Below are 25,219 nucleotides of genomic sequence, written 5' to 3'. Positions count from 1 at the left end.
CTCGGCAATTGTAGGTCAATGAGCGTGTGTGTGAGCGCGCGCTATTGTGTATAATACACGACGACGTCACACAGGCTTATCTCGAGGAAGGAATATTCATGGCGAATTGCGCTCATTTGCTAGCAGCGTCGTCGTTACGCCAGACCAGGGCAGCAAGGAGAACCCCACGGTAATGATGATGATGATACTTATGCTAATGATAATCAGTGGGACGAGATTGTGTGACCGAATAAAGTGGGTGGGAAGGTGCTCATGATGTTAATTAGAGCGTATTCGAGTGGCTGCTTTAGTTCTTTTCCGGACATTACAAGTTTCAGTGACCTTTCGGCATAGATTACCGGGGCAGGGTGGGGGTGATAAGCCGGGGCCCCATGCTCTGCATACGCAGGGTCAAAATAAATAAGCTTTTTGGTTTTTACTGGTTTCGCCGAAGGAAAAACTAATTAGGAAAAGTGATTATCGTATCGAGAATATCCCCAATCAAAACTCGTATCGATTCCCAAGTCGTTTCCTTCGGTTTTTTTTCTGAAAGAACAATAAATTATCTGTATTTTGATACTAAACCATGTTGTCCTTTAATCAATCCCGAAATACAACTGGTGTTGTGATTCCGGATTCTAAATGAATCAATCTTTAATCAACAGTACGAAAGGAAACATCATGAGGAAGGCTGGCTCTTCTAGTTGAATTTATTCATTATCCTCACCTAAACAGCAACACAATAAAATAATATAAGCTACGTTTCTGTGTTCTTTATTACGCTTCAATATAACGTAGAATTCGATACAACACACAATTTTTGAAAGTGAAATGTTCGTTATATCGAAGATGGCCTGCTATACAAAGCGGCTTTTTACAACATCATTATAAGATATTAATTTTTTTATGGCGTTATACTATTCTTCATCAATGGCAGTTTATTAACCTATTAACGAATAAGTTGTAAAACATTTTTTTTTAAACTGAATGAAATTAATAGTGGCAGCTTATAAACTAAACTCATTTACTTAACATTATTCGATGCCAAAACCATGAAAATGTTCAAAGTTGCTGTTCGATTTTTCGAACGCTTGACCTAATATGGGTTGACAATTTTTTTTTTATTTTGCAGAGCAAAATATAAAATTTTAAAAATGAGATTTTTTTACTTTCATATTATATCTTAAATTTAAAATATCTGGTGTAGAAGTAGTGCTTAAAAAATAATTCATATACAGCGCGGACTCGATTATATACAGTTTTTGATTTCTTTTCACTGTATATAATCGAATCGAAAAAAAAATTTTTTTGTTTATTTTTTTTAATGTATTTTTCGATTTTTGAAAATAAAAGAAGAATTTGATTTTTGATTCATCCCCTTTAAAGTCAGAAAACACCTTTCTCAGATGAAAAAAAAAATTTATCCAGATTATCTCAGGAGGTGATAGACGATCATATTTGATGAAAAAAAAATCCTCATACGCATATGTTCGAATTTCAACAATGACAGAGTTATAGAATTTTTTTTTGTTTCAGACTCTGTTGCCTCAAACTAGCTCTACATTAAAAATTATGCTACGGAAGACGATTCTGATGCTTTCATTTGAAAGATGAGAAAATTTAGTACAGGATATAGTAGTGGAACAACTAAATTAGTGGATTTTAATAACATTTTGGAAGTGAAAAACTTAAAAGCTAATAATTTTTAATGTGTTATTATTAATTTTATCCCAAAAATTTATATTAAACTAGACTGCTTCTATCAACTAAATTGAAGTTCTTCAACCGCTCTACAATTTATTCATTGACGCCTAACTTCTATCTTTCTTAATTTGATTATCTCTGTATTAAAAGGTCTTACAGAAACGTTCTAGGAATCAAATAAAAGCTGTTTGATAAATTGTGTATTCGAAAAATAGAAATAAACCGATTTTTATTTCTTCCCAATATTTTTGTCCACTACACACACTAAAATAAAAATGTGTTCGTACAATATTCCAAAATTTCAATCTTGAAGATTAAATGATGTGCATTGGTTCTTCACGAAGTCACAACGTTTTAAAAAAAACACTAAAAAATTTCGACTTCGCACTCTGTTCCACTATTTTTTGTCGAAGTTTCTGAAGTTTTCGTTGAAAAATAGACGTACCCCCAAATGTTATTAATTTTTTTCAGAGAATTCTATTCGAATATATTTCGTTTGCGCTTAATCTGGTTGTCACTTAAGCATGGCTTGCACATAAATTCGTTGAGCGGTATTGGCGTATTTCGTATTGGCAAAATAGCGAAGTTTTCAGGCCACCCCAATTCTGAATTATGTTCCTAGGGGCAAATTAAAAAAAAACGCCTGTCTGATTTTTTTTTAATAGGAAACAATATCCAAGATTTGACCAAAATCAAAGCAATTTTTTGGGTCAACCTTTTTTTTTAATGAATAACAAAATTAAGCATGATTAAAATTTGTTAATCATCATACGAAAAGGAAAAAAATACTGTAGATGATGTCCAGGACACAACCGCATTGTTGAAGTAGGACTACAGAGTTATTTCAATCAATTCGTTTCTCATTACTTCGAGCATTATTTTAGAATGCATCGATATTTTTGAACTAACTTTTTAACACTAGATTGCCCATGCAAGTCATTTTGACTGCTTTTCAATTTCAATTGGAAAAATAATGATGACACATTATGACACAATTTGTCAAAAAATTGTGATTTGTTGTACAACTTATTAATACGTTTCTCAATAAGTTGTACAAGAAGTCACAGCTTTTTAAGAAATTGTGTCATATTTTTTTTCTAATTGAAATAGGAAAGCAGTCAAAATGACTAGTGTTAGTAGAAAGTCTTGCCCTAAAAGGGCCGATGTTTTGCGTTCTTATGGGGAAACAGCTAAGATGTTTGATTAATTATTCATTCCTATTCTCGCGAGAACAAAACAGAAGCGTGTAATATGTTGAGATGTTTATCCTTGTTTCTCAGTATCTGCTAGATACACAGATGACATACACTGCAGTCACATGGAATTCTAGATTTGTTCCACCACCATCATCTAACATTGAAAACGCATGGAATTGACACTGCCTACGTGTGATTCTCTCATACACAAACACTCTCCGTATGATTGTGTTACAACCGACGCAGTGCAAAAAATAAAATTTAATTTTAATGCGGTGTGAAATGTGTAGTCTCTCGTTAAAACCCGCGCTTCGGGCAATGATTTCCTTGATAATTGCATAATTTAAGTTTCAGTCTGTACGATTTTAAATCGAAGACGAGGATAAATAAATAAAACACGTTTCGAGCGTATTGGCAGGACACTAGATTAGTTCAAAATGAATTTAGATCTTTGTGATTCTTAAAAAAAGGCAAGAGACGCTTCTTTATTTTTTCTTTCAATTGATTTACTGTTTCGAAAACATAACTGTTATTCATGTTTTTTTTCTGTTTTACAACACTTTTGGCAGGTTCGACACTTATTTCCAATTCGGAAGAAAGTTGAGAGTAGAAATTGAACTCGTGATCTTTAGCATGAGGGGAACGGATTATTATTATTATTATTATTATCATTTATTCTCACAAACTTAAGACATTTGTCTTTTATGTTCAAGATACAATATGGTAACTAATGAAGTGCGTCATCCTCAAAGACATCCCTAATTGACAAAAAAAAAACATTCCATGCTACCACTACACCATAGCGCCTCCTCAGTTTATAAGAGAACTATACTATGAATACAATACAATTGCAACAAGGCTTACTCAAAAATTCAACATTTCTACTCACGCGGCTAAAAATATACAATTAAATTAGATCCTTTATTTATTGACTTTCCCTTGATGATTATAAATTATAACATAAAAAAACAGCTGACAAAAAATACTTGAACTGCTCTTTCACTCTAAGTGCTCCCGTGGCCGAGTGATTAGCGTCACACATTATCATGCCGGAAGTTCGGCTTCGATTCCCGTTCTGGTCGGGGGATTTATCATCAAAGAAATTTGCTCCGGCTTGCACTGTGGTCACGCGTGTTTTAATTCTTACCACTCAAAATGCATTCGAGGTGTGTTATTTGGCATAGAAATCTCAACTAAGTCCTTATAGAAATGACGCAAAATGCTACGTTGAGACGGTGAAATTCCTATAGTATAGTATTTGATTGTAGTATGCCAGAAACCAGTTAATAAATTGTTAGAATATAGGTTGCATTTTAAACTAATAATTCACTGTTTGTTAGATTTTTACACGAATTTTGAAATTTTCGCGGCACGTATCCCCCGCGTAAATAGCGACTCCAGTGTATATTCTACTCTGACTCCCGAATCTACTCAAGAATAATAGAAATATTGTGTTGTACAATTATCAACAGCTTTACAATATGTTATAACTCTAAAACTTCTCGCACATACATTTTTTTTTTCAGAAATTGTATCATTTTATTTCATTTTTAATAACATTTTACTAATTCGGCTTCAATATATCAAAACAAAACAGCATAGATTAGTTTCAAACGACCAAACTATTTGAGTGTTCATCAATTTTTAAAAATTACGGATCATGCATAACTTTACTCTGGGTTATTAGAAACAAAGTTTCAAAAAGTTCCTTCTTTCACTGCCAGTTATTATTGCCGCAGAGGCATTGATAACTGGATTTGTCTGCCGACTTCCACCAAATGGAAAATCGACCTGGAAAATCGAAAAAAAAAATTTAATTTTTGCATTTTCATGTTTTTTTTTATCCAAAATATATATTTTTATTAAGGCTCATATGGCGTCAACCTGACGGGGCCGGGAGTTCAATATTTCGACAATGTTTGCCTTATAACTATGTTAGTAATGTGTAACCGATTACTCGCGGTTGGCTCGAGGTTAGTATTACAAGTGTTTTCGTAATTGTGATGTTGCTGTCTTCAATGATCTGTACCTGTGCCCGACACGGGATACTTCCTGTTGGGGGGCAGCTGACCATTAATCAGCAACGCCCCCCTAGTCTGTACCCCATATCTAGCGTGGTGCGTCTTTCTCGACTCGAGGAATCCAGGATAGAATGGTCACTAGCCGGCGCAATCATCAGCTCGTGTAGAGTTGTCATGAGCGGTACAACCTTTGGCTCTTGTTGAATGATCAGTGGACTGCACAACCTTCGGCCCGTGCATCTGTAAAGAGTGTGTGTATGTATTGCCGCGACTAAGTAAAAGTTTATAGATCGGATAGGAGGGATATGAAACAGGGACACAACGAAGGAAACATCATTAAACGTTGACATCGGCGTTTCTGAGGAACAGGTATAGATGAAGCAGAAGATCAGGATCCCGGCTACCTAAGATATCCCGGACGGGGATATCCGATTGTCTGCCTTTTGCTCTCAGTGCTCTAGAGAGCTGAGAGCGAGCAGCATGGAACCGGATACACGACCAGACAATATGCTCGATGTCGTGGTAGCCAACGCCACAATCACAAAGATTGTTTGCTGCGAGCCCAATGCGATAGAGATGCGCGTTTAGGTTGTAGTGATTGGACATAAGCCGAGATATCACGCGAATGAAATCACGACCGACATTCAATCCCTTAAATCAAGCTTTCGTCGAAACCTTAGGGATAATCGTGTGTAACCAACGACCGAACTCATCTTCACTCCACATGCGCTGCCAACTAACGAGTGTGTCCTGACGAGGAATGTGAAAAAATTCGTTATAAGCAATTTGCCTTTCAAAAAGTGTGCCTTCTGAAGCGCCCACCTTAGCTAGCGAGTCCGCTTTCTCATTCCCCGGAATCGAGCAATGAGAGGGAATCCATGCTATGGTAATCTTGAATAATTTTTCGACCAAAACACTCAATAGTTGTCTTATTCTTGTTAGGAAATAAGATGAGCGTTTATCAACTTTCATTGAGCGGATTGCCTCTATTTTCATGTTGTTTATAACCTTCAAAAATGTTGTGTTGAAGAGATTTTTCGATATTTGCTTAGGTATATCCCGGGGGTTCCCGTTCTGGTCGAGAGATTTGTCGTCAATGAAATTTCTTCCGACTTGCACTGTGGTCACGCGTATTCTAGAGCTTGCCACTCAGTATACATTCAATGCGTTTTATTTGTCGGGAGAAAACGCAACTAAGTGTTAATAAACGACGCCAGTTGGTAACTACGTTTAGACGTCAAAACTTCCTATCGGAACGTGAGCGCCTTCCAAGACAAGTTATTTTGATTTTTTTTTTAATTTTGAAAAATCTCTATGCTACGTGTTAGAAAATAAATTTCTAAGTATTGCAGACAAATTTCAGCTGAGTCGACCGTATAGTTTCCGGGAAAATTGTCCCGCCAGTGTTGTACCGTCTTTTAGAGAGCACTTACGTGTACAACTTTCCCAGCGCTCAAAGAAACGATATTTTTACCCCCTTTTTTCAAATAAATTTACGAACATACCCTAAATGTACCACAAGCGTTTCGAACATTGATTTTGATCCTCCCCGTTTTCCGTCGAACAATCGAATTTATTTTTTATGTGTGTATACATAATTGTTTTTTTTTTAATTTTAAAAAATAGGCTCATTTGAAAATCCTGTTTTATTTATTCAGTATTCATTTACTGAGTCAGATGATATTTGCAAAATGATTTCATTTCTTTGCCTTCGTTTAACAATTTGTATACCATCCCATTACCGTATATTTTCTGAACCATTTACAAAAAATGCCGTTTGTCGAATGAATTTTCTAATGAACATATTAACTTTAGTGTACGATTCCGACTGGATGCTCCTGTTCATTTCTATAGAATTGCTCGCAGTAGGCATTGCATTATTTTCTTCGACAGCTTACGTTGGAATTTCCAATGATTAATCCACTCTAAAAACGTGATAGAAATTTACCCACCACATTTCACCATTTCTATGACACGACATTACATTCAGAGCATCGCGAAAAAAAAACAGCATAAATCGAAGCACGTTCCCAGGGCGATTTGAAGATCACCTTCCCTTTCTCGGGGCGCTAATTAATTGGAACGAACAAACATCTCACGATCGTCTACTATTACTCCGCCGAAGAGCTCGCGCGATTGTGAAAACAGACCCTCACTTTCCTTCCCAATTAGCGCACTTTTCTTCATTGTTACGCGCCCCGTCTTCGTCTCCATCGCTGTTGTTGTTGTTATTGTTATTATTATTATTGTTATTGGTATTTTACGATACCCCGAACGAAATTTACGAATCCGGACCTCTCAGCGCGGTGGCGTAGAGCACGAGCTCCACCGCAGTTGCTGTTGTGGCTGGTGAAAGTGTTTTTCAGTTTCGATTTCGTTTCGAAAACCGGCGCGGCGGCATCGGGTGACTGAACTCTTTGGCGGTTGATGGCATTTTTACACAGACCCACCGCCCCACCACCATCGGACCAAACAGAAGCGGAAAGCGGACAGATTTGAATGTTGTGTAGTGAAACGTCGTCGACGGGGTCATAGACACAATTTCACTTCGACCCTCTCCACTGTCTCTGCCGTTAGCTTCGAGTGCACAAACGCGCGGGGAGTGATTTAAAAGTTGGACACTTTCCAAATTCGGATACCATGTGATGATACGTACTGCGAGTCGTTGTTTTTGCTGCAATGGAAGACACACCGAAAAGTGGGCCACTTTTCCCACCCATAGCTCGAACCGGAACCGTCACTCTCACTCTCACTTCTCGGCTCGGCGGCGGCGGCTGCAATTGGATATTCGGCGCGCGGCGATTGGGCAGCGCAGCTATATAAAACGTATGAGACACGTTGTGTCGTAATCGCCATATTAACAACAACCATCCAGATTCAGACGCGGGGCCGGGAGAAGAGACACGCCAGATTGAATGTTTTTAACACGTATGTCGTGTGTGTGTGTGTGTGTGTGTGTGTGTACCGAACAAAGCTTAATCATGTAATATTATGTGCTGCCAATTGCCAGCAGTGATAAAAGTGTGAAAATATCGAAAACATGTCTTTGTGTTTACACACAGACGAAATTAGGTTAACGGATTCGGCAGAGGTCGATGTCCGCAGAACAACGGTATGGTTGGGCATTCCATTGTCATATAATATATTTGGGCTTTTTTCGCGAATTTACAGCTGTCGAAGCGATAAGCACTTCGTGGAAACTTGCTATCTTTAGCCTCATTTTCTTCCAAATGCATTTTACTACAAAGTAATCCGCGACCAGCGCGAAGAGTTCTAGAAAAATCATGGCTATCTTCGAGTGTATTTCCGCTTCATTCCAGTAGCGCCTTCATTTCAACAATAAAACATGGAAAAACGAAAAAAGTCAAGAACCTTTTTCCCCCACCCGGATTTGCAGTTGAAACAGCATAGAAATTATTCACTCCACACACATTAACCCACAAAAGCCTCCGCACCCCCACTCAGCGCAGCCATCAGCGTTGCCACGGTGCCCGGCATAGTCAGCAGTCAACGAACCCCACATCGAGCAACCAGAGAGCCTAGGGTTCAACGGAGTAGAATGTTCTACTTCGCGATGGAAGCAAAAGTTCAACCAATCGAGCCCGAATGAGCGACCTTTTTGCACGCACGCACACACACACACACACACATGGCAGCACAATTTGAGCCGTGGGAAAGCTTCCCCGTAAAACTGCTCGAAAGCTTACCCGTGCTTACGGAGCGAACATGCCGAGCTGACGTAAGCTCGCTGCGGCTGCTTTCAAGTTTGCCTCGATTGCTGCAAACAGCGAAACACGCAACAGAGCTTCTCGATGGCGCTATCTTAGCTGAGTGCAGCGCTCACCATCGTTGGAGTCAACACACACGCACACAGATGCTTGCACTCGCTGCTTGAACTCATGCTCGCGAGTGCAATAACACCATCATATCGTGTGCTCTTTCCCCCGTGTTTCAGACGCTGACGTTTGTTGTTTCGATACATAGAAGAGAGCAGCAGCAGGCGGCGAGCGCAAATATGAAATAAATATAGGGGGTGAATCAAGGTTATCACGAGTCAAGGACAGCGCTTTTTTTCGCTCTTACCTCCCACCCCCCACCTACGACCACCGTCCATCGCTCCCCATCAATTCGGTTTGCGTTCATTCTTCCGAGGCGCGAGGTTATTGCGATAGAATGATTTTGTTCCGTCAGATGTGTATCAATTCCGACTGCTGCTGCTGCTGCTGCTGCTGCTATTGTTGTATGATTGCTCACACGCGAGCTGGTTGGGATCAGAAGATAATGATCGCCAATTACATATCTTTTTTTATGCTCGAGGTTATCACCACCCGATAACATCCGAAATAAGCTACGATCGGATAATCGATTTGTTTAGCGCGGTAGAGAGATAGGGCGATGGCAGGAAAGCATTAGCACAGTGTCAAGAACAAGGTAACAACAACCCACCGCTGCCGGGTGTGGGTGTGGGAGTTGTATGTATGCGCGTCGTATGTACAAAAATAAACCACTCCACAGCAGCAGCAGCAAAGCACACGGTCAAGGAACGATAGGATAGCGGGGCGCAGAAGAGGAGAGATGGGAGAAGTGTGTGTGTGTGTGTGTACATAGCTATACCCGGTGGTAACATTCAATTCGGATAAGTTCAAGGCCAACTGTGGCAGCTCTTCGCTGCCGCCGCACGGAGACTCCAGATGCGCAAAAATGTGTGCGCACGCCATCATCGTCACCACCGTCGTTGTGCTTGCAATGTGTGTGTGTGTGTGTGTGTGTGTGCGGTGAGTGTCCCGCTGTGGCGAGGGTTCTATGTCCCAAGAATTCGGCACTCGACGGCATCGCTTGTTCGCTCAGGGTCAACCATTTGCGCCGTTTCAGGGCCGTAAGCAGTCTCCATTAGTTAAACTGCCGCTTGAGGCGCCGAATTTCAGCCATGTTTGATGGATTCCGGCTTTCGGCTGCTTTTATTCTCCGCATGTTGATATCGTAACTCGCGAGTGAACCATGTTTCGAATGTTTGGTGTGTTTGTGCGTGTGTGTGTGCGAGTGAGTGATCCGGAGTGAGTATCGATACGAGGGCTCTTTTGGTGCTCGGCAAGGCAAGTCACAGAGCTTTACAGTTAGTTCGTTGGTGTCGGCGGTCGCATTTCAATCGTCGCTCCGCTGGATACAAGTGTACGACGCGCTTTTGCTCGTAGAAACGTGATCACGATCGCCGCGCGATCGACCACCAGAAATCGATCTCTCGCTTGCGTCGCGAGGACAATAGGAAGTGATAGATTCTCAAGGGTACAAATTTCGGAGCCAAAAAATACTTCATTATAGTTGAGTTGAGGAGGAAGTGTGGTGTCATTTGTGCGTGTGTGCTGCTAGTGTTTGTTCTAGATAAGTTCCTGCGCTCGAAGCAACCTGTACGATATCGCATCGTGTTCCGTTGTCGCGGGGGAAAAGCAAAATAAAGGGAAAACGTGTCCCTAAGCATACTGTGATTAGTAGTGAGTTAGCAAATGAAAACAAGCCACTAGAGAAGAAGCCGCTGCCACAGCCACTCTCACATAGTGAAAATACACAAACCCCGTGAAGAGAGAGTGTGTGCACGAGGGAAAAGCAGAGCAGTTGAAACAAGTAGGCTTTGCAGCGGCAGCAGCTAGTGAAAGTGTGCTGGCTGGTTGGTTGGCATGGGTTACTGCGGCTAGAGAGTGTACCGCATAAATTCCCCCAGCGCCTCCTCTCCTTCGCACTGGATGGATCGCAATTGGAAACGCAATTCGACGTTTACGGCGGTGGCGACGGTGAAAATCAATTTTCAAGTGAAACAATATGAAAAGCACAAAATTGACGACAACACAAGTCTGTTAAGTGTGCACTAGTGAGAAAAAAAAACGCAAAACAAGAAGTATATATATATATATAGGAAATAATTACTAAATAGCACAGTGAAAATTGTACCAAAGAAAAAGTTCCAATTGCAAGCGGAAGCACAAGCAAACACAAATTCAAGGAAGAAAAAATGAGCGAAGAATTACCAATATTGAAAGGCATCCTGAAGGGAGTTGTCTCCTATCACAACGCACGTAGGTTGATTCGGAGGAATATAAATATATATATATATATATATATAATTTCTATCCACTCATCGATATCATTTCGCCATCATTTCACCGATAACAAAAGCTTCTTCCCGCCCGGGGGATGAGCAAATCCGAGTAGGCGTTTGTACTTCTCTACTTCCAAGTGCCCCCATCCTCACCCCGGCACTTGACCTTTTCGCTGTGGAAAGTGTGTGCGTGTGTTTGTGTGCATAATTGTGATCTTTGACCTTGATTCTTCAGTCTCTGTCAAGGCAGCAGGCGGTGGTTGTACTTTTCGCCGGGTGAGCGAATGAGAGCATTTTCGGTGCCGCATTCAGAGAACAAACGACCGGATAGTATTGGGAGAGGGAAAGCGGTCTTTGCGAAAAAAAAAAATAAATCCTATAACGCATAAAATTTCGGGGGGGAAAGTTTGAATCATTCCTTTTTTTTTTTTCGGATAAAAGTTCTTTCCCGCACCATATTCACCCCATTCCAATGAGTCAATATCACTTTCCTCCGCTGCTCGAATTGTGTCTTTTGCGTTTCTCACGCTTAGCCTACTACTATGCATGCTATCGCCGTGCGGCCTCGTAGACGAAAGTGAAACGAGGAAACGCATAACTCTCGCCTTCGTTTCATTACATGCATAGCAGCCTGCCTGGTTCGCCGTGTGAAAAACTGGCGGAACCCACGGACCCGCATCACGGAGCACTGTGGATCGAAATTGGGATCCCCAAAATAACAGTGCCTACTTCTCGGGGCACTGTTTATAATTTCTCCATTAAGCGCATACCCCCATTTCTCTCGCGCCGCGCGCTGTTTGTTCCATCATCGAAGCGTCCATCGCGCCCGGGGTGTGCGTCGAGAGTTCCAAATTTGAACTCTTCCACAGCGGCGCGTAGTCGATTGGTCGTCGTCGTCGCCGTCGTCTACCTTGTTTCATTATTCGTGCATTTCTTTTCGATTTCTCGCATCGCGAACTCCTCCCCCTCGCCACCGTGCGCGCGCAAATCAGCTGCGCGGCGCGCGTGAAAGTAACACACTTTTCTTTTATTTATCTCCGCGCTGCGTCCTTCCTCAATATCCACCTCCACTTGGGTCCGCCGCCGCTGCGAGGGGGCGCCTCGAGCTCGAGCTGGCCTGGTTGGCTGGTTTATTTTGGGCTAGTAGTAGCAGAGGCAGCTTTTCACTTTCCACTTGCACCCGTTCTCCACCGAGCGGTCGCTCTGCTTCAAGACGAAAAGAGGATAAATAAAAGTGAATTTTGAAACCACGACGAACGAGTCTATCGCCTCGTCTCATCTCACTGCACGTGATGAAACGCGATTTAATTCCCCCCCGTTTGGGGTGAAAAGAGCCTCGTTAAGGCTAAGTGTGTTATCGGCCTTTTTTTTTCGGGAGTAGATCCGCCGCGCACCAATGCTGATTGTTTGGGGGTCGTTCAACCTCCTCACGGCGGACGACTCTTGTAGCCAACAGAGTCAGCACAGCCTTGCGCACAGCATCAAGCAGACGGAGTGGAAAGGAGAGCGAATGGGCGCGAGCGCGCGCTTGCTCGTTTAGTAGGTCATAGTAGGCTTTCGCTTCTCGCGAATGACACGGAACTGAATGACTTAAATTGGTTATAACGCACCGAGAAAACGATGCCAAAGTCGACCTCATCGTCTTGTCGCCTTTGTTTGTGTTTTGTTTTCTTTTTTGTTTGCGAATCAGAGGTGCTGCGACAAACCATGGCTGAGGAATAAGCAGACTGCACACACACACACACACACACACACACACACACACACACGCTAGTTCAATAGAAGGCCATTGCGTATCCTTCATAGCCACCCCGAGAGCGGCCAAAAGCGAGCATTCACAAATTTGTACCATTGAATGAATCGGTGGTGTGGATGTGTTGTGTTTGTTCTCGAGGACACTTCCGCCGATCCGAAGTGAAGTTGAAGAACGACAGAAACACAAAACGAGAACAGGGTTAACCCTTTCACTGTCGGTGGTTCTCCGGTGGCCACCGAAAACGCGCTGTTTTCCAGTGAGTCACGTTATGGTCGTGGTCATGGTCTACTGCATTCGGATGGGGTCATCACGCTTGACTTTGATATTCGATAGTTTTTTTTCGTGTGTGTGTGTGTGTGTGTGTGTGTGTGTGTGTGTGTGTGTGTGTGTGTGTGTATGCGCTGAGGAAGTGGGTCATCGCTCAGATAGAAACGTCCCAACGTCCGTTGAAGTATCGCTAACGAGTTTTTTTTTTTCATTTACTCTCTTTACAGCCGTCAGGTTTGGTCGGGTGCCGAAGCGCGAAAAGGCCCGCATTCTGGCGGCCATGCAGCAAAGCACCCAGAACCGAGGGAACCAGCGGGCACTGGCCACCGAACTGGACGATCAGCCACGCCTGCTGGCGGCCGTTTTGCGGGCACATATGGAAACGTGCGAATTTACCCAAGAAAAAGTCGGCGCCATGCGACAGCGGGCTCGCGACTGCCCGACCTACTCTATGCCTACTTTGGTGAGTATCGATTCTTTGCGAACGAAAAACAAACTGCCTTTTAACATTTGAACTCGTGTGATAATAATGTTGTATCGCATTATTAGAACTAATCAGTAAGGCGATAGCCCTCCGAAAAAAAACCCTGTCTTGTCACCAAGCAGCCGTCGTCACATCGGTCATCGGAAGAGAAAAAAAAACTTTTTCAAGGTCATCGCTCGCATTCACAACTTCGCCATATTTTGCAATCAGAACAACGCACGCTCACAACTACAACCGAGCAACGCTTATCCATATCTTTCAGGCCGCTGACCACACCGTATTTGCCCAGTAATAGTAGTAGTAGTAGTGGTAGTAGAATAACTACCAGTCGGCATTGACCTTGAAGACGGGAAGAGTACAGCGCGGCAGTGAAGTGGCGAACACACAAAAAAAGTAAAACAAGAACTAGGCGAACAAACTTCTCAGCACAAGGCACAAGGCAAGGCAGAACGAGTGGAGAAACGAGAGAGTGGTGGTGAGCGAGATCGTTGCGCGCGGGTACGGAAGTAAGCAAGCAAGCAAAATAAGCCGTGCAATACGCGAATACTTTACGAGGTGATGATGAGTGCGCGCGCTTCGATGTCGATGTCGACGGCGGCGGCTCCACGTGCTCTCCGAGCGCTCACTCGCCGCTGCCGCCAGCGCTTGCTTTGCTACGATTTGCTAGCTATTTGCCATAATCATGGGGCAGCAGTAAAAAAAAATATATGAGAGGCGAAACGCGCAACACCTTGCCAGACGAATAATGCGGAAATAAATAGCTACTGCTAGAATATACGGTTATAGGGCCTTGAAATGCATGTTCGAATGGATGCTGACGCTGCCTATTAATTTAAAAACACGTTGCTGCGAACGCTGCCTCATACACATGTATACGTGAATATCGGTATTGAGAATGGTTGGAGTGAGTGACGCCGTCTGATTTTTTCCCCCTCATCCACTAAATGTCAGACTGAGGTTTTGAGAGTTTAAGTTGAACTCGAAACCAAGGGGTGAGAATAGACCGGGGGAACCTCGTGGCGTCCAGGTTCATGATCGGTCGAACGCGATCGATTGATCGCGATTGAATGTCGCACAATTTGTCAATTACGCTGCGCGTGGCCGAAGGAAGAGACAGCTGAAAACAAAGGACACCGGACGACGAGGATCTCCCATTGACAAATACCGCTAAGCCGTTGATTTGGATCGACCTTTAGTGGTTGTATTTTCGAGCAGCAAAGAAAGTCAAACTGTGAAATTACCAAACCACGGCAGAGAAATCATCGCATCAATTTATCATTTGTCTCGTGGAATTTCACTGCCCTCGATTGCGAGTGGCTGGGTAAACGAGAAATTTGACCCCTTTCGAAGCCCGTTGAGCGCATTTTCGGTCTTTTTCAAAAACAATCATATGACGAAGTGACCATGAATTCAAATCACACCTGTTCCGGTCCAAGATCTCCGACTTTCCGAAATATTTGGGCATTATTTTTGGGTACTCAAACGATTATTTTACGAATTGATGATTAATTTACTTCCAAACTCTAGCTTTGCTGGCGAATTAGTAACTGTATCAAAATAGTTAGACCTATATTAATGCAATATAATTTCACTAGAAAGGAAGTATCTCGACGAACGATTGTGAAGCGACCGAAAGGTGGAGACAACACTTCGATAAATACCAGACGAGCAAGATAACGCCGGAAGCAATAACGTTGGTGCAGTAAAAAAAAGACGTTTCACCCCCGACGATAGAAGATGTTCAGAATGCCATCAAATAGCTGAAGATCAACAAATCGACTGATTGTCAGAATCTGGGAAACAGAACAACTACCAGAGGAGAGGAAAGGTTGAGTTAGAAAGACGAGAAACTAGATTGACTGTAAAAACTTTCGTGCTAACACCGTCCTGAATGCTGCTTCCCTAAATCATCTATCGCCATTAACGAACAGATTCGTGGGAAGTTATCAGACCAGGTTCATCGAAGGTCGGTCTACTACTAACCGAATCTTCACCTTATAGCAGATCCCCCAGAAATGCCGTGAGCACAAATGCGAGTGGAGCCCCTACGCACCATCTATTCATCAGCGTTAAATCCGCATATGATTCAATAACACGAGACGAGCTATAGAGAATCATCAACGAAAACAGCTTCCCTGGGAAGCTGACAAGACTGATTAAGGCTACGATTGATAGAATACAGTGCTGTTCGTGAATCTCAGGTGGATTGTCGGGATATTCCAGACTTGCAGAGTGACTCCGCAATGTGATGGGCTGTTTTGTCTGTCATTCAACATTGCGCTAGTGGGAGCTATGAGATGAGCATGGAACGCTTTTCAACAGATCCAGTCAATTAATCTGCTTCGCTGATAACATGAACATCATCAGCAGAACACTTGAGACGGTAGCTGGACATAACATTAGACTTAGGTACGAAGTAGAGAGAGTTGGACTGAGAATTAATGCATGTAAAACCAAATATATGCTGGCTTCCGGATTTGAGCACGACAAGGGCCCGCTGAGGCAGTAGTTCGTGGATTGAAGACGATGAGTTCGAGGTAGTAGATCAATTTATCTACCTAGGCTCGATGGTAATGACTGACAACCGGAGACGCATCATCAATGGCAGTCGTGCCTAAGGGGTGTATCGAAAAGTAGTCTTAAACATTTAACACGTTATTACACACAAACGGGTGAACTTTTCTGTCGTGTAATCAGAGCACGCTTTGTTTATATGTCGAACTTCGAAATACAAGTCATTTAGTTGCGGTCATAAAGTTGTTTCCGAAATGTCACAGATTGCGGAAACTAAAATGAAAAATACTGCACAATTGGTGCACCGAAAATGGTGTTACATACCACAAAATAGAAAAAAATTCGAAGTTTGACCAGAAAGTGTTAAACTGAACGTCGCAAAGTTCAATAATGAGTGTTCTTTCAAGGATCTCAGCAGAAGTAGACGAAACCCCGGATCAAGTAATCCCGAATTGGATCGAAAAGTTGTAAATTATATTCAGAAGAACAGGTCTGCATTTATACGTGATCTGGTCAAGAAGTTCAAAACCAGTGTTGGGATTAAACAGAGACATGGTCTAAAGATCTATAAAAAGCAAAAAGTAGCCAAACAAACACCGGAGCAGCAAGATTGCGCTAAAACATGAGCTTGAAAGCTATATGAGCGTATTTTGAACAATCCTAACCAGTGTATTCCCATGGATGACGAGACATATGTCAAAGAAGATTCCAGAACGCTGCCGGGACTTCAATTTCATACCAAATCGATTGGAGAGAGTGCACCATTAGCGGCTACGACTGTTGCGATGGGAAAATTCGGCCGAAAAGGGCTCGTTTGGTAAGCCATTTGCACGTGTGGCATGCGATCGTCAACTATTTTCACAAAAGGGACTATAAATGCTTAAATTTATGTGGAAGAATGCTTGAAGAAGAGATTGCTTTCATTTTATAGAAAGCACGAGATTCCTTCTTTATTCTGGTCGGATTTGGCATCGGCCAATTATACAATGGTTTTCGAAAAACAACATCATGTCGTCGAAAAAGACCTCAACCCACCTAACTGTCCCCAGCTGCGGCCAATTGAACGTTACTGGGTTACTTTTCGATACACTCCTTTTTATGGTCTCTACAAACACAGGAAGTCAAAAGATTTAGAAATCGTGCGAAGTGTTCCCTGGGCGAAACGTTCATAAGACCGGTTATCCTCTAAAGGGGAATGATGCTCGCAGAAACAATCGAAATCCTTGAACGACGTTTGTTAGGAACCACATTTGGTGGTGTGCAGAAGCACGGCGTATGGAGGCGAAGGATGAACCACAAGCTTACGCAAATCAGCGGTGGACCCAGTAGTGGCCATTTCTGTGATGCCTTTTCAATGGTGATAATTTCTTCACGGTCCGATTATTCTTGGTAGTAGTGTTGTGATCGACGGCGACGAGTTCGAGATGGTAGAGGAATTTGTCTACCTTAGCTCGTTGATAACAACTGACATCAACAAAGGCCGTGAAATTCGAAGACGCATAGTCAATGGAAGTCGTGTCTACTATGGGCTCCGCAAATGCTCAAGGTCCAAAGAACTCCGACCCCGTACGAAGTGTACCATGTACAAATCCCTAATTCGACCGGTTGTTATCTATGGGCACGAACCAAGCTCTTGGTGCTTTCGGACGCCGAGCGCTCAGAACGATGATCTACGGTGGTGTACAGGAAAACGGAGTATAGAGAAGGAGAATGAACCACGAACTGGCGCAACTCTACGGCGAATCCAGCAACCCAGCAGAAAGTCACCAAGGATAGACGAGTGCGCTGGGCAGGGCAAGATTGCCGGGGAGTGGAGAAGGACTTAGCAAGAATCTTAGCAGTCGTCGAACTGCAGCCATGGATCGGGATTATTGGCGAAAAATTGTTAAGAAGATTTAATCTCTCAATGGGATGTAGTATCATTATAAATTTAAGAAACAAAAGATTCATGAATTATCACAAAAATATTGCCGACAGGGTTGCCAGTTTCACGGTTTCTGCTGAAGGCGCACGCTGCTCACATAATATTTTTCTTCGGATGAAAAATTGCTGCATTGAACAAGAAAAATAAACACCTCTTCGTGATATTCCGGCTGATAAAAGAGAAGAGGAACGATTTCAGAATGCTTCAGCATTGATGATTTGGAGAGCAATACCCACCATAGAAAAACCATAGTTGCCAGTGCTATGAATGAATTGACGAATCAATAGAGGTGTGAAAATTAACAAAGACTACTACTTATAACACATCATCAAGGACCGTTCGCTGCGCCGTGCCAAGGAATTATTTGGAGAAAAAAGTTTGTGTCTTCAAAAGGATTCTGCGTCGTTTCTGCTTCAGGCATTGATTATTAGGAAGTGGTGTAAGAAGAATTTGCTCAATAAGTCCTCCATTGATTAATCAATGTATTTCCCGTTCAGTCTGATATTGGTTTCCTGTTTGGAATATTCCCTGAAATTTGCCACGAGCAGCAGTAATTCAGCCGATTATAAAATCAAGAAAAAATTACCTCGCTTTCTAAACATACACGTTCTAAGAAAAGCCAGTGATGAGACAGAAAAAAATGCATCATCATTCTCCCAACACTCCCCATCCTTCTGCCTAGGAGAAAAAAAAACACAGAAGCGCTTCCCCAGAATGCCGCTCCGTCAAATTGCCCCGAAACCTTGAACTCAGTTCGTCGACCTTGACGTGTTTGGTATTTTCGCGCACTCTCCGAACGGAATAACAAAATGCGAAGGAACAGAGCAGAAAAAAATGATACAAAACACCAACGTGTGTTTGGCGGGGCAGGAGCTGCAGAAGAAGAACATTCACACACAGCTTGATTGTCAGCGATTAGAGCACCAGCTGTGGCGGCGGCGGCGGCGGTGGGACGCGCGGGAAGAAGATCAGACACACGCGCGCGCTTGGGTTGCCCACACTGTTCGCGCGAGGTCGACGTCATATCGATCCGCACCAATACTTGGAAGATCACTCACCAGAGCCGAGCAGCAGCAACGGGGCGGCGGTCATCAACAGGAGCGCGCGCCTACTGTGTGTTCTGATGAAAACACCACACCGCATACGGAGTAAATAGCGCTTTATCGGGTGTTGATAATTAATCACAGCCTGCTGCAAGAGACAAAAACAAAAACAAAACAAAAATTGAAAATTCTTGCGGCGCAATATCGCTGTTTGTCGTCGTCTGCTAGAAGAGTTGTTACGTCTTCGCGGCGCTGACATTGTAGCCGCGCTGACCTTGCTACGGTCAAAAATAGTTTTCGCTGGCAGAATTCCTCCTCGCAATGAAGGGGGGAAGGGGGAAAACAGCCACACACAGAGCGTATCAATTATTTTCAAGGTCAGCATGAGGAAGCGTTTTGCTCACCAACACACGCACACATGTCTCAACGGGTGAGCGCAATCACTTTTCTCCGGGTGGAAGAATGAGTAAGAGTGAGTACGTAAGCAGAACAAACGACGCACGTCAATGGTTTTCGCACCGAGGGAAAAAGTTTATGCAATACTTTGATTAACGGGACTTCCGTGAGGCTGTCGTCTTCGGTTGATTGCGTCAGTTGAACTCCCCTTCCCTTGATTCCTTACGTAGAAATTATGTTTCTTGTTCTTGTTAAGCATGTCTAAGAAGTTCTTTTTCTTTCTCTATCTTTTCCAGGCTTGTCCATTAAATCCGGCCCCAGAGCTGCAATCGGAGCAGGAGTTTAGCCAGCGGTTCGCACACGTTATTCGGGGTGTGATCGACTTCGCCGGTATGATCCCCGGCTTCCAGCTGTTAACCCAGGACGATAAATTCACGCTGCTGAAAGCGGGTTTGTTCGATGCGCTGTTTGTGCGGCTGATATGTATGTTCGACTCGCAGATCAATTCGATCATCTGTCTCAATGGTCAGGTGATGCGCCGGGATACGATCCAGAATGGTGCCAATGCGCGCTTCCTAGTGGACTCGACGTTCAACTTTGCGGAGAGAATGAACTCGATGAACTTGACCGATGCGGAGATTGGTTTGTTCTGTGCCATTGTGCTGATCACGCCCGACAGACCGGGTCTGCGGAATGTGGAGCTGATCGAGAGGATGTACAGCAAGCTGAAGGCCTGTCTGCAGTCCATCGTTTCGCAGAACCGACCAGACAAACCGGAATTCATGCAGGAACTGCTGAGAACACTTCCAGATTTGAGAACATTGAGCACTCTGCACACCGAGAAGCTGGTAGTGTTTCGGACGGAACACAAAGAATTGTTGCGACAGCAGATGTGGAGTGCCGAGGAAGAACTCGCCAAAAGTCCGGGCTCAAACACATGGAGTTGTGATGGCAATAACGTGGAAGATGTGGCGAAGAGTCCGATGAGTTCGGTGTCAAGCACCGAATCGGCTGAAACTACGTCCGATTATTCGCACACAACATCTTCGTTAAGCGCTTCGGCACCTTTACTGGCCGCAACACTTTCGGGACAGTGCCCAATCCGGCATCGGGCCAGTTCCGGATCATCGGCTGAAGACGATATTATCGGGGGCGCAGCGCATCTCGCGCAAAATGGACTGACGATTACTCCAGTGATACGTTCGGTAGGCGGAACTCACCATGTGCGGTACAGGAAGCTGGATTCGCCCACCGATTCTGGCATCGAATCCGGTAACGAGAAGCACGATCATAAACCGGTCAGCAGTGGATCATCTTCTTGCTCCAGTCCGCGATCTTCGCTGGAGGACCAATCGGACGATAAGCGTCACATTGTGGAAAATATGCCAGTGTTGAAGCGAGTCCTTCAGGCGCCTCCACTGTACGATACCAACAGCCTAATGGACGAAGCATACAAACCCCACAAGAAGTTCCGAGCAATGCGTCATCGGGAGAGTGAAGCCGAACCCGCTCCAAGCTCTTCGTCCTCATCAACAATTACACTTTCATCACATTCTCCCAAACCATCATCCTCGTCGTCATCATCGCCAAGTTCGGTGGCGGTGGTTTCGTCGCATAGCAGCAGTTCGGGAGCAGCTCAATCCCCTCCTCAGCAGCCACAATCCCAACTTCACATGCATTTAACAAGGCCAATGCATCAATCGCCACACCAAAGCCTTCATCATCACCATCACCATCTTCACAATCATCAGTTAACACCCCCCGCAAGCCATCATCAGTCGTCTTCCCTCTCCAGCACGCACTCAGTTCTGGCCAAATCATTGATGGAACAACCAACGATGACACCGGAACAGATGAAACGTTCCGACATCATCCACAACTACATCATGCGGGAATCGCAACATGCTCAGCATAATCACCAACACCACCAGCAGCAGCCGCAACAACAGCATCCGGAATCCCACGGTCCGTACCGTAGTGGTCTGTTGGTGTGCAGTCCACGTTCGTCCTCCGTATCGCCACTGACTTCGAGTAGCAGTAGCAGTAGCAGCAGCAGCTCGAATGGGGGCTGTCCGTTCACCTCCTCAAACGCAAACGGCAGCAGTAACAGCAACGTCGTCGTCAACCGATGGCAGAGTGGCCCAGCAAGTGTCATCACCACGACTCGTCAACAGACGCCTTCCCCATCGCTAAATTCCACCGGCAGTGCTGACACTTCGTCCTCTTCCAGTAGTAGCTCCAGCTGTAGCTCGATTCGCTACTTCCAGTCGCCACATTCGACATCGATCTCCCCACCAGTAGCAGCGATGGCACCGGCTAGCACGACCACCGGTTCGATCGGTTCCCCACAACCCTTGGCAGCAGTGTCTGCTCCTTCCCCATCACCTCGTCTGCTGGAGCTTCAAGTTGACATTGCTGGAGGCACCGCATCGGTGGGCCACACCGATGCCCCGCTGAACCTCTCCAAGAAATCCCCTTCTCCCTCGCCCGCCCGCAGCAATGCCTCGGCGAATGCCACCGCAACAAGCACCATCCACAAAGTGCTACTGGAAGCATAAGAGAGTGGAGTGGAGACACGAACCAACTCACAACACAACAACAAAAAACAAACAAGCAGATAAAGAGGCAAATCAGTTTACACACACAAACTGTACAAAGCTTAAACTGTAAGAGTAACAACTATTATTCTAGTATGATAGTATTTTATAACTCAAAGGCAGAAACAGAACCCAACTCAAACAGAATGCTGCTGTGTGGGTGTGTGAATGATGTGATGCAGGAGGAGGAAATCAATCTGGGAATGGCAATGATGTGTGTAACACAAAATGGAAATGGATGATATTTTATAACAAAAAAAAAACAAACAAACAAAGCTATAACAAAATGAAGATCTCTATTTTCCCCCCTTAAATTCTACTTTGAAGCGTTTGAAGCGTTTGAAGCGAACGAGAGTATAGGAACAAAGCTGGCTGGCTGGCTGGCCGAGCGAAACGCGGCGGGGACAGAACCGGATTCCCTCCCATTTTTAGAATCATTGTGCGTGAAATAAAAAACGGGAGTATGCAACAAAAAAAAACATAAAACCAAGCCAAACACAGACGAAAGTAAAATACGTTTTAGCAGATAGGGCAAATGAGAACAGGGATGCGACAAAGATGTTCCAATTAAAATTGCATCCATTGAGAGCGGGCGGCGGAAGGCCCTTTATCAGCAACAAAATACCAAGTTTGAATGATCTAGCATTACATTCGAATGGAACAATAGGGAAGCTGTAATTGTAAATAGTTATAAACAAACAAACAAAAACAACAGCCTCAAGAAGGAATTTATCGCAACAAATTTAGTTGGTGGAGCGTAATCTTGAGAAAAGAGATCGGTCAGAGGGGGAATGGAAGCAGGATGTAAAATTCCAAATTTTACCAAACACAATTTTCAGTGTGCTGCGAGCGTTTATGTGTGTGTGTGTGTGTCAGAATGTTTGAGGAAATGATTTGCAAAGAAAGATAGAAAAAAACAATGAAACTAAAAGTGAGAAGAATTTGTTTTAAGCAAAGATGAATTACAGAAGATCGTACTTTGAAGTAAGTGGAATACACAATCCGTTCTTATTAATTTCATCGCAAAAGAGAATTATTATTCGGAACTACTTTTACATAAGGCTAGCAAGTTAAGTGACTCGAGGAGCTCTCCTTTTCCATCCATCATATTCTTGGGTGGAAAACTATCGATCATTGAGAGGAAGGGAGCGAATTAACGTTGTAAATAGTGTAATTAGATGATTATTTTTAATGAAACGTGCAGATTTTTATTTATTGAAACACTTGCTTATTATCCTTCTTATTATTCTCCATCATTTTGTCTTTTGTGTTTTCCTCCAAAAAACAACAAGCAACTGTAAATAGAAAATGTTAAATATAACATGTTAGGGTTAAAAAACACACACATAGATACACAAACGAGACCAAGTTTTAATTTAAAACAGAACCATTTTAATCAAGACAATTAGTTTTTTCCTTTTCTTATTATTATGGTTATTTTTTTTATTAAAGGAAGCAGAAATACCTTTATCAAAAGTATGACATAAGGATCAATGATTTTAAAATAACACAAAAAAGAATTAAGTTTAAAAACTTGAATGCGATCGCGGAATAAAAAAGCATGAAAATGTGGAGTGATTCTATCAATTTATATTACTACTGAGCAGAGAATGAAAGCAAATGAGAGAATACAGAAGAGAAATACAGAAAACAAATCGTGAAAAATGTGCAACAGTAAAAAAAACCTACAAGTGTAAGCAGGAAGGCATAGAATTAGAAGTATAGCTGTGTAACTTTAAAGGAGAACAATGAAGAAAAACAATTGAAAATTGAAGAAAAAAACACACACAAAAAAGAGGCAAAGCGGGCGAATATAAAAAAATATAAGCAAAAAAAAAAACAAAAAAAACAACTCAAATTCATATTATTGTATTTAAAAAAACAAACAACCATATAACAAGTAAATAATACGAAAACAAGGATAATAAAAAGTAAGAAACAGAGAGGACACCCAAGCAGATAGTAATGTGCAGGACAGAAAATCCGGATACTGAACACATTTTGCAGAACAGGTAACAAAACAACAAAACACAAACACACAGAATAAAGAAAATCAGTTGAATTGAGGAATGATTGAACGAAATAAAGTATTAAATATTGCTTCATTGTTGCAATTAATATGAAAAAAAAATGCAATGAGTTTTTATTGGAACAGTGAAAGAAATTTTTTCCTTTTCGTATAGTCCACTGCTGAACTTTTTTTCTGAATGTAGTCTGATTGTAGAATGTGGTAAAATTTGGTCAGACTGGCTGGCGTCATGGATAGGTTAAAGTTTTGTGTCGGCTTTAGTCGTCGCCCAAATTCAACGACATCTGTGTGCACTTGCTAGAACTAGAACAAAATTAAACGAAACGAAACAGTACACAAGTTTCTGTCGTCACATGTTGCAAGCAATATTCCACAGACTTGAACGAAACGAACTTCCCCTCCAACTTTGACAGTAGAGGCAAAAATCAAATCCCAGTGGGAAGTTGGGTTTAAGAAACCACGTGCTTTTCTGTAGGTTATTATCGTCAACGGAACGGAAGTGGTTCACTCGGCATACAAAACAAGGCAGTCTATTATCGTCGGTGATAAAACGATTTTAATATCGGGCTACATATATTTGAACATAGCAGATGAAAGTTACTTTGTTTTACAGAATTTAATGATTTTACTGAAGCATTAAACTCCGGATTACATCGTTTTCTACGCTCCTACACTGCATTTGCTTGCACTCGTTAACATCGTGGCTGATAGGTTGCAGTGTTTGTTGACGAAAGTGATGCAAATGACAATAACACTCAAGTGTCATCTTCCGGAACGTATAACCTTACAATGACTCAAATTCGAATCCTGGAGGGAAAAATATTATGCAAAGTGTCAACAAAATGGGTTGGAATCGAGGATTCAAGTTTTTGGTTAGATTACAATTGCTCAAAAGTTATTGAGATTCCTCCACAATCTTCCGACATCAATCCCAGTAAAAAACGGAGGAAGTTATCTGTGTAGGAAATTTAGAAACCATTAAATTTCTAAAAATAGCGATTTTGAAAACCAATTGATGAAAAAATAGAGTATTCCTTCTGAATACACCAAAAAATTCACAGGAGGGTTGCGTCCAAGACACGACCGCATAGTTGACGTAGGATTCCGTTAGGCTATCTGCTGCATGCTGATTTTGGATAAATTGTAAAACTCTTCGATTTTATTTATATTCCATCTAGCATAAGTTCTATTCAGCTCATTGAAACATCATTCTTCAAT

At 42.8% G+C, this 25,219-nt stretch overlaps 1 protein-coding gene across 3 annotated transcripts in view; it reads left to right on the top strand.

Annotated features, from left to right (window-relative positions):
* LOC129771931 (ecdysone-inducible protein E75) overlaps positions 1-23,911 on the top strand; it is a 222,003-nt gene extending 198,092 nt beyond the window's left edge. For all 3 annotated transcript variants that reach the window (XM_055776077.1, XM_055776079.1, XM_055776078.1), the window contains 2 exons: positions 13,242-13,477; positions 19,672-23,911. In XM_055776077.1, the coding sequence (XP_055632052.1) occupies positions 13,242-13,477; positions 19,672-21,933 (2,498 nt within the window). In that variant the 3' untranslated portion in view covers positions 21,934-23,911. The remainder of the gene's footprint in view (positions 1-13,241; positions 13,478-19,671) is intronic.
* The last annotated feature ends 1,308 nt before the right edge of the window (positions 23,912-25,219 follow it).

The sequence above is a fragment of the Toxorhynchites rutilus genome, chromosome 2, assembly GCF_029784135.1.
Source record: "Toxorhynchites rutilus septentrionalis strain SRP chromosome 2, ASM2978413v1, whole genome shotgun sequence".
Classification (NCBI taxonomy): Eukaryota; Metazoa; Arthropoda; class Insecta; order Diptera; family Culicidae; genus Toxorhynchites; species Toxorhynchites rutilus.
The sequence above is the reverse complement of the archived record's forward strand: the minus strand, read 5'-3'. Positions and strand labels throughout refer to the sequence as shown.